General features: G+C 35.5%; 2 protein-coding genes across 3 annotated transcripts; both read right to left on the minus strand.

Moving 5' to 3' along the window:
- Nucleotides 1-1,160: 1,160 nt before the first annotated feature.
- LOC116106583 (protein NLP6-like) lies at nucleotides 1,161-4,143 on the minus strand. Its single transcript, XM_031392954.1, has 4 exons — nucleotides 3,553-4,143; nucleotides 2,189-2,775; nucleotides 1,948-1,995; nucleotides 1,161-1,830 (listed from the first exon to the last, which is right to left on the minus strand). The coding sequence occupies exons 1-4, from the start codon at nucleotides 4,040-4,042 to the stop codon at nucleotides 1,180-1,182; spliced, it is 1,776 nt and encodes a 591-aa protein (XP_031248814.1). The 5' UTR covers nucleotides 4,043-4,143; the 3' UTR covers nucleotides 1,161-1,179.
- A 4,376-nt stretch (nucleotides 4,144-8,519) lies between these two features.
- LOC116106553 (protein kish) lies at nucleotides 8,520-10,342 on the minus strand. 2 transcript variants are annotated; one of them, XM_031392927.1, is made up of 5 exons: nucleotides 10,234-10,342; nucleotides 10,033-10,139; nucleotides 9,486-9,520; nucleotides 8,750-8,842; nucleotides 8,520-8,661 (listed from the first exon to the last, which is right to left on the minus strand). In XM_031392927.1, exons 1-4 carry the CDS (start codon nucleotides 10,234-10,236, stop codon nucleotides 8,775-8,777), a joined length of 213 nt encoding a protein of 70 aa, XP_031248787.1. In that variant the 5' UTR covers nucleotides 10,237-10,342; the 3' UTR covers nucleotides 8,520-8,661; nucleotides 8,750-8,774. The 2 variants fall into 2 exon arrangements, with proteins under 2 accessions (XP_031248787.1, XP_031248786.1); XM_031392926.1 differs by having other exon boundaries at nucleotides 8,520-8,842.
- Between the last annotated feature and the right edge of the window lie 289 nt (nucleotides 10,343-10,631).

Raw genomic sequence — 10,631 nt, forward strand, 5'->3', positions numbered from 1 at the left:
GAGAAAAAAATAAAATTAATATAGCTGTAGCTGTAGCTGCGGCTGGATGAGCCACATCAGTAGTATTTGACTTCAACAAAAATTATAAGAAGAAAACCCAGATGGAGGAGCGAAAAATGAAATAAATAAATGGTATAGTCTTTTGTTTTGGTCATATGATGTGGCCAATATAAACTTTTTCTGTAGCTGCGGCTGCTTTTTTGTTCTTTTGAAGTTTGCAGGTTTGGTTGTTATGTTGTCTGTATAGCTTATGATCTTGATACTGCGAATGTAGATTGGGCTGTGGATCTGATGTTAGCAAACTGGCCTCCTCAGTTTCAGCAGCTTGTGAAGTCGGTAATGCAGCACATGGGAAGATGCTATGCTTAAGGTTGAGTTTGTGGACTGGATGTACAGTTTCTGGCGATGATTCTTGTCCAGATTTTTGCAAAGTTTTTGTGGGCTGTTCATTTTTGCTTAGGCCTTCTTTTAAAGGCCTATGTTTTGTTGGCCCTGTTTCTGTTTGATTTCGGCTCTTGTAGGCTGTTAAGCCCTTGTTTTTTGTGTTGTTTATGGCCTGTCTTTCGCTTTTATTTTGCTGTCGTGTCCTTTGGACCAGTCTAAGGAGAAGGCTGGTAACGGGTGTTCCACTCATTTATTATTCTTTTATTCCTATTTAAAATTAAGTAATATTACGCTGACAAATTCAGTTTATAATGGATTTCGTTTGATCAATTGTGAGTTATCATATCACGTTTACGAGAGAAATTTATAAAAAGTGTTTATCACCCTATTTTTATTTTTTAAAATTTTCAAGTTATCCAAAAACGTTTCTTTTTTCATAAGCGTGGGCGCCGAGAGATGAGATTCACCAGGCAGTTCAGCCCAATTGAAGCCCAACAGTTCTCAAACAAATGAACATGTTGCACTCTTCCAAATTCTGAATTCCCAAGTATTTTTCGTAGGACATTTCTGAAAGAGGCAATAGGAATGATCTTTCTTTACATAAATCCATAGATGAAATAAGTAACTGGCAAGCAGAAAACTTCAAAAAAAGTTTATCAAAATCAATCTGGTGGAGTTTTAACAGCAGATTCATTTTACAACATCAACATAAGATCTTTAATTTTATGGCTTTCTTGTGCTTTTAACACAAGATCACTTTTACAACAGTGCCCACATGGTCAATAGCATAAAATTTTACCAGTAACTGCTGATAACTATCGCCTTGTCCGCAGTAGCTTCAATCATTTCAATACATCTTACTTCCTCTTCAAATTCTCTCCCAGAGGCAACCTTAAGACTCTGGAAATGCTGCTTCATTGTAGATAATATGGAGCCTAACAAAGTCCGTTGCTCATAATAACTGTCTGTGATTACAGGGGGCAAAAAGAATTCTAGAACGTAATCATCATCTCCGGTATAAGTGCTTCGTAAGCAGATAGCAAAACAGCTGGTTAATCCAAACATGCGTGCATAGTGTACTAATGGGTACTCAGTTTTGCAGAATCGAGTAATATCATTGCAGAAGCAAGAACCGAGGGAGAAAAACGCCCTCCCAGCGACCCCCTGACCCTTATGTAGGTGATGCTCAACACAAGCTTCCCGAAAACCCCACATGTGACCATTTACTATGTAGCAAGCAACATCAGTTGTCGACATGCAGACTCGTCCCATGCAGCTACCATCGATGCTACTACAGCTTTCCCTCAAACCACCATCGTAGGCCAGAACACTTCGATGGCTGCACGGAACCCAGGTCTGAGCTAATGGTAATTTGTGAGTTTCACACACAACTGACAATATCTCCAAAATCTCAGCCAGCACATTTTGGCGGCCCTCATTCCGAATCTGAAATAGAAGTACAATTATAAACATCTGTGAGAACAAAGAAAGAAAAACAGCGGTTTTATCTGTTTGGTTTCCAAACAAGCACCACATTCAACATGTATTAAGCTCATTACTAACCTGTGTGCTCGTATGATCCAGGATTTCTGAACTCCTCAGATTTACTGCCTGCACAAAAACTGAAAAATATGACTCCCAAATTTTGAAGCATTTAAAATTCAAAATATTTTCCGAAGGAGTATCCAAGAGGATTAAAAGGAAGCATTATAAAACGCAAGACATTTTCAATAAATAATAGAACTCATTAAAATAACAAGAGTCAAACTCATAACATGCGATGCAAGGGGAGAAGGAGGCCAACCTCAAGAGCTTTGCAAATTTTATTAACCTCCGGAGCGTAGTTAATCTTTTGTGAAGTCATTATGAGCTCAATTACACCAACATAGAACTGGCCAGAAGGTTCAAAGACTGGCAGAGCCATGGATCCTCGAACATTATGATTAAGAGCATGATCGAGCCGTGAATACTCATTGCTGGAGTAATACTGCACATTGGGTGTCCATTCCGGTAACTTTTTCCAGAAAACACGGCCAGGAAGCTCAAGCTCTCCATCATTATCCCCATCCACAGAAAACATATACATCAGAGAGACCATCCTATACTGATGTAGGCCATTACTATGGGGATCAAGTACAAAGGGTTGCCCTGAAGTTGTTAGAACATACCGACCCCCGACTTTTACTGGCACCCAAACTTGAGCTAGAACATGTTGCTCAGTTGAGTCTTTGAAGTACCGCAATGCTTGGGTCATCCTCTCCTTGATCATACAATATCCATCTGAGTTCTCTAAGGGCACCAGTCCCGAAAAAGGGGAAGGAAGACCAGGAAGCTTTCTGTTTTCGTCATTATCTTTTGGGTTTTCAGTTTCAGCACTCGGATTACCTGCAACTAGTAACATTTCAACCAAAAAGACCAATGAGAGAAATCCAGAGCATCATGTGCTGTATGAAACCGTATATTAGTTAAAAGACTGTGGACCTTCAAATCATGACCGTATGGTCCGTATTCAAAATAAACAAAGGGAAAAGAACGCAGAAAATCGCTCCAGAAGAGACCTAAATCCTAGAATTAAAGCCGGGCTGATCAGGAACAAACAACTTCACCAAGTTTACTATTCATTTAATGATCCATTTCGTTGCCCATAAATCAATTCGAAAGATAAAAACTCTCAAAATCGTGTATGCCATTGCTCTATTTAATATCAAATAAACTAGCTCCTAATTCCGAGCTTTCTTAACAGGCAAATAATAATATTACTGTATTACTAATTTTTTTTACAAACATGTCTCAGTCCCTAAGTGGTTAATTTGTAATAAGTTTTGTCTTTCTAATAATAAATCCCACTTAAATATTTATTAGAAAAAATTGCAAGAAGTGATTTGGTGGTAACCTTGCATTAAAGCAGAAGTCCTCGTTTTTTTAAGCCAAGATAGGAACTTACAAGATTTCGAGACAGCAAACCCAACAGAAACAGACACCAACTGCTGAAACTAATACTAAACCAACCGAAAACCAAACCAATAAGAAACGTACACGAAAGACACAAGTTTCTGTACAGACAAGACACAAACACAGCCAAGTACAAAAAAACAAGTCCGAAGTCCAAACCCATGAAAATAAACACATAAAAAGTTGAAAAAAAAAAAGTTGATTTCTTCAACTAACATTCAAGAAAGAAAGGATAATCGGCTTGAGCAACGATTCTATCGTCGTTGTTTGCGTCAGAAAAAGCCCGAAAAGGATTATCAAGATCAAGATCAGAGGAAGAAATAAGAATGGGAGACATGGGGTTGGAGACAAAACCGAGCTGATCCAACGGCCAAGCATTATCAAGGTCAAGATCAGAGGAAGAAATAAGAAAGGAAGACATGGGGTTGGAGACAAAACCGAGCTGATCCAACGGCCAAGGATTATCAAGATCAAGATCAACGTCCAAGTTCATGAGGGACGAAGCAGCTGCAACAACCGTAACGTCCTTCGACCTAGAAGAAGGAACGTAGAGGTGAGTATCTTCGTCCGGTTCGGGCATTGTCTCCGGTTGATAAAAACTAAAATGAAAAATAAAAAAGAAGAGGGTATATATTGAGAGAGAAGGAGAAGTTGGGTGGGTATTAATTTGCAGAGTGTGTCTGACTCCATTTTCCATAGAATCCATACAAACATTTATACAAGTTGCGCTTCAACATTAGAATAAAGAGAAATTATCCTCGGCTGCTCCCTTCCATTGTAACAATGACCTTCTCTTTTGTCTTCTTCTTCCCCTCCTCTTCCTTCGTAATGCCAAGTTATTACTATTACATCCTTGCATCTTTTAAAAAATTTCTTTTATTTTTTTACTTGCTGCTGTTGTTAAACTGGCTTGGATAGCTGGGAATTAGCGGGAAGGTCTTCAATTTTCTAATTTTCATACAATATTTCTCATGTGATATTATCGGAATGTGATATTACGCGATAAGATATGATTGATTAATTTAAAATTAAAATTAAACTTTCATTCAATCATATCTTACCATATAATATTATATAAGAAATATTATATGAGAATAATATATGTGTAATATTATTACTTCCTGTAAATATGTCTCTCATTTTTTTAATTTATATATATTAAATATTTATTTTTTCATNAGCTCTCCATCATTATCCCCATCCACAGAAAACATATACATCAGAGAGACCATCCTATACTGATGTAGGCCATTACTATGGGGATCAAGTACAAAGGGTTGCCCTGAAGTTGTTAGAACATGCCGACCCCCGACTTTTACAGGCACCCAAACTTGAGCTAGAACATGTTGCTCAGTTGATTCTTTGAAGTACCGCAATGCTTGGGTCATCCTCTCCTTGATCATACAATATCCATCTGAGTTCTCTAAGGGCACCCGTCCCGAAAAAGGGGAAGGAAGACCAGGAAGCTTTCTGTTTTCGTCATTATATTTTGGGTTTTCAGTTTCAGCACTCGGATTACCTGCAACTAGTAACATTTCAACCAAAAAGACCAATGAGAGAAATCCGGAGCATCATGTGCTGTATGAAACCGTATATCAGTTAAAAGACTGTGGACCTTCAAATCATGACCGTATGGTCCGTATCCAAAATAAACAAAGGGAAAAGAACGCAGAAAATCGCTCCAGAAGAGACCTAAATCCTAGAATTAAAGCCTGGCTGATCAGGAACAAACAACTGCACCAAGTTTACTATTCATTTAATGATCCATTTCGTTGCCCATAAATCAATTCGAAAGAAAAAAACTCTCAAAATCGTGTATGCCATTGCTCTATTTAATATCAAATAAACTAGCTCCTAATTCCGAGCTTTCTTAACAGGCAAATAATAATGGGCATGTTTGGGTTATTATTATTATCTATATTCTCAATCCTATTCTCTAAATAATGTTTGGTATATTATTCCAGAAATATTACCCTATTTTTTAATTATTTTAGACCCCAAAAGCTTATTAATTTCATTAAATACCCCATGAAAAAAGTTTAAAAATTAACAAAAACACCCCCATGACCCATACTTGTCAGATTCCGGCAACCACCGTTGGTGGTAGCTGAAATCTGCCACAACGGTGAATTACCGACCGGAACTGGACGGTAATTCACTGATCTAACCTTTTCTAGCCAGATCCATAGTGGATCTAGTCGGAAAAGGCCAGATCTGGCCGTCAGCGTTGGCCAAAGAAATGGTCATCGTTGACAGTCAACGACGGCCATATCTTTAGCCGTCGTTTTGGCCTTTTCCGGCTGTTGACGGCCATGGCAGGCTGTAGATCAGATCCGTGGTAGATCTGGCTGGAAAAGGCCATAACTCCGCGTTACGACACAGATCTGACCGGTCTGTGTCGTAACGTGATTTTTCGGCCAGATTGCAGCAGTGGTAGCCAGAATCTAGCATTGCAAGTGGTGGGGGTATTTTTATCATTTTACATGTTGGGGTATTTATTAAATTAGTAAACTTAGGGGGTTTTTTTATAAATTTTTAAATTTTATCTCGTAATACTCTCATATTCAATTATCCAATATTATGCCCAAAATTCTATCTAAATAATAAACCAAACGCACCTAATATTATTGTATTACTAATTTTTTTTTACAAACATATGTCAGTTTCTAAGTGGTTAATTTGTAATAAGTTTTGTCTGTCTAAAAATAAATCCCGCTTAAATATTTATTAAAAAAAATTGCAAGAAGTGATTTGGTGGTAACCTTGCACTAAAGCAGAAGTCCTCCGTTTTTTTTAAGCCAAGATTGGAACTTACAAGACTTCGAGACAGCAAACCCAACAGAAACAGACACCAACTAACCAAAGCTGAAACTAGTACTAAACCAACCGAAAACCAAGCCAATAAGAAACGTACAGGAAAGACACAACTTTCTGTACAGACAAGACACAAACACAGCCAAGTACAAAAAAAAAAAAAAGTCCGAAGTCCAAACCCATGAAAATAAAAACATAAAACTTTAGTATTATTACTTTCTGTAAATATATCTCTCATTTTTTTAATTTATATATATTAAATATTTATTTTTTCTTAAAATACGTAATGTATACCGTATGCAATAAGAATTTACTAAACAAATTACAAGTGCGCATATATATAAGAAAGTGTAATGTCATTAACATATTCTTTAATAAATAATAATTTTAATTTTTGTTTAAATAATAATATAATTTGTCTATTTATTTTTATAACTGTCCATTTATTTGTCTAATGTAATATTGAAAAATCAGTGATAAAAATTAAAAATTAAAAATATCAAACCAATTATTATAATTGTTGTGAATTTATGGAGCAAATTATTACTTTGGATGAAGACAACCGATAGAAACAAGCTTTTGCAGGCGCCCAAAATTGAGCTCGAACATGTTGCTCAGTTGATTCTTTGAAGTATCTCAGTGCCTGGGTAATCCTCTCCTTGATTATACCATATCCATCTGAGTTCTCTAAAAGCATCAGTCCCAAGCCAGCCCAGCACGAACAGACGACGGCACAGTTAAGTTTATATATAACGGTTCGCTTAGTTTCTCCCAGAAATCAAGTAAAATAGCTTAAGTTTGCCATTTGGTTATTACCAGTAGAAGTATAAATATCTGACAAAAGCAGATCCAAGCTCATGAGAATGAGCGCATATTAATTTTTTTTTTTTTTTTAAAAGTAGTAATATCCACGGGGATTTATCCCCCAACTGGTAGCCATACTCATTGAGAATTTTCCCCAAATGTACATTTTGTTTATTTTAGGATAATTATTTATTTCCTCCCCTTGATTTTTTTATTTATAAGAATATATAAAATATTTACATTTTATCTATCATATATATTAACATACCATAAATACTAACATTTACATATTTTTGAATAAATTAAAATTGAACAATTATTGAGAATGGACAATGGAGTAAGACTNCCCAAATGTATATGATACTTTTCTTATAAACCCGTCCATGATACTTGAGCGATCATGGCTGCCCTGTAGAGAGAGTACTGAATTCGCTACAAAATTTCACAGTATTTCTGTCATTCTTTCGCAGATTATTATCACTACCTTGCATATACATGGCCCTAAAACTTTCAATATTATTTTTAAGATGAATATATAGATTGATTTTAAACGAAAGTCTTCAATAAAAGAGAGAACTTTTGTAAGAGGATTTTAGAGAATTTCACGAGGGAACGAAAGTCTTCAATCTTAACGAGGATTGAAGATAATTATTGATCAGTGAAATCTGTAAAATCATACCTAAGAGCTGGAGATATTAATGACAAATTCAAACATTAATACATAGCTACCGCTAATAGTATAAAATTCACTTCAGAATCTCAGCACTACCATTGAGCATTAAACAATATAATAAATTGAAATGAATTAAATAAACAAAGACTCACTAACAAAACTTTAGTTAGTGCTCATAATTCATGCAACTTTCATCACTGCTGACGAAGTCAAAACAATATAATAAATTGAAAAGGCGTTCTTTGGTAAGAAGAAATTGACAAATGCAGAAGATATTACCAAATTGAATGTAGCTGCAGCTGCCCGGAGTTGGAAGAGCCACATTACTTCAATAAACATAAAATAAGAAAACCCGGTTGAAATATAATAATAATAAATGGTTAGGTCACTTTTGTTTGATCTTTTCAATGATGTGGTCGATACATACATTTTGATCTAAACTAAGCAATGAACTTCAATATAAGAACTTGAGATAAAAGGGATTCAGGAGGACCCACGTTTCTTTATTCCTGCAGCAGGGCTCCATAAAACCTTGAACATTTTTTTTAACACAACCTCAAAAATCTAAATAAGTAAAACATATCCTAGCCAAAATGGTTTACAATTTTACTTCCTCAAGACTGTTATAGTTACAAAAAGACCTCTGGTTCAACACTCTCATCTCATGTGGCAGCCTAATCCTTCTATCTTTTCAATGATACCATTTTGCATTCCATGTGTGCTTTATAGTATGTTGTTAAAAAACAAAACTGGAAAGACAAATGCCTAATATACAGAACAGTTTGTCTTTACACCCTGTTCACATAAATTCAAAGATGAAAATAACCAGCAGGCAAACAACTTTAAATAAAGTGTGTTTAAATCAGTCTGGTGGAGTTGTAATAGCAAGCAGTTATCAAAATCCCTCTGGGAAAATGTGGTTCTGTCATATTTGCAATAACTTGTATGCTTGTATAAAACTAATTGTATTTTCAATAGCACAGTTTATGTGCAGTACACAACCAAGTCTGATGCCTGTGGCAATTACATCTCCACTACAAGGCAAAATCAATAAAATAATGACAATCTTTTATCATACAAACCAATTAGTAGCACATGAGTGAAATGGATTAAAGGACCTACTTCAAGTGTACCAATGAATTCCAACTCAGAAAAAAAGTATTGATACACCCATCGTTAAGCATCCTGCAGCGACCCAAGGGCTCAACCGTTCACCTGTTTCAAATAAGCAAATGAAAGTCATCCACAAATGTCAGACTATTAGATAATATAAGCAAGTCCTGTGAAACAGGATATTGGGAGGGTGGAGAAATTTTTTTGAATAAATGGGTCATTCCAAGATTTGTATGTAAGGGCTTACGCTTTTTCAACAATTTTGTCATTACACCTGGTACTGAGCTAGGAAAAGACTAGTAATAAACTCTAGATGCATATTCACAATATAAATGAGAGAACATACTTTGATTGTGGCAGTCAATGACTAAAAAGTCATCACTCCTGGCTTGGAAAACATAAGCATCCTTCTATGTCATTTTTTCTGTATCAAACAAGAAACATAGAGAATCTATTTCCTAATTAATATGTGCCCTGTTCATCCTCCCCAAGTTTTTAGTGGTTGGATATGTTAGGGATTCTTCAGTTTCAGCTAGGAGTTGGGTCATATTAAATGGAAGAAGTTCCATGCAAAAGATCTCAATTTCGACCAATGCTATATATGACTTCATTTTGTAGAGTAACATGGCCGAAGATCTTTCCTAATGTCTCTAACATTCACAAAGGATAAAGTGAAAAAATCATAGAGTATTGTTTTTCTATAATTAATCATGCAGTCACACCAGCAAAAACTCAATAAACCTACCTATTCTAGCTGCTTTCCAAAAGAATCCCCGAAACCTGCCACAAGAAAACACCCCATAAGAAGGGCAACTTGGCTTCAATGAAACAAAAACATAAGGCAAAAATTACACAAATTCTAATAAAATTGTCACTTTAAAGCCGATGAACTACTATACAATTTTCCAGAACAACAGATCAAGAACCAGCTATTTCTTCTTCTTATGAACAGTTGGATCTCTAAACTCCAACAAAAATCAAAACTTGAGAGCAAAAACTACTCAAGACAGACAAAACTAATGATGTAAAAACTAAATTCTCATTTCAATGTTAAACGAATTATGACAACGTTGCAATGGAAGATTCAACTTACGCATCAAAATTATATATTGCGATTCTGCTCCACAACATCATATACTATCATATTTCTATCTTATATGAAAACAGATAAATCAAATTCAATCTGAAATCCAATAAGTGATACTCAACTGAAACCCACAATAAAAGCAAAACATTGATTTAACAAAAAAAAGAAAAAAGAAAAAAGAAAAAAAAAAAGAGCAGTTACGAACCCAGTTTTCTGTTCGAGGATAGTGGGAAATTGCATCTTCACAAAAGTGCAAGTGCAAATCACGAGCAGCACCACCGTCAAAAACGAATGGAAATTAAAAAGTGCCGACTGTTTCAAAGAAAAAAAAAAAGACACAGATTTAAATTTCAGTTAATATATGAAATAATAATAATAATAAATCTACAGATGAAATTTCAATTACCATTTGAATTTGATCCGGGCTGTTATTGAACTGATTGTTCTTTTCTTCGGTTGAGTTAGCTTCGTTTCCTTTCTCCTTTTTAGATCTACGGAGATGAAGAACGTCCAAGTGTATCGTGGTATTCTAAAGCTTAAATTTCTACTATTTTTGTGTCAGTTTTGCGCATTATCTATTTCTACTTTTTTGATTACTGCTTTATATTGACTTTTGTGTCGATAATTAATGGTCTAGACAGAATACTGAGCGATCCCAAACACTTTTACAAAACTGACCCTTCAACTTTGTCTTGAATAAAAATTGAATGGTGGACGAAGGCTGTACAAGGACCAGATCTGAATCCTCCGAGAGAAGATGGTTGAAGTTGTGATGAGTGTACCACGAAGGAGGGGAGAGGAGGG

This window comes from Pistacia vera, unplaced genomic scaffold (genome assembly GCF_008641045.1).
Source record: "Pistacia vera cultivar Batoury unplaced genomic scaffold, PisVer_v2 Contig52, whole genome shotgun sequence".
NCBI classification, from domain to species: domain Eukaryota; kingdom Viridiplantae; phylum Streptophyta; class Magnoliopsida; order Sapindales; family Anacardiaceae; genus Pistacia; species Pistacia vera.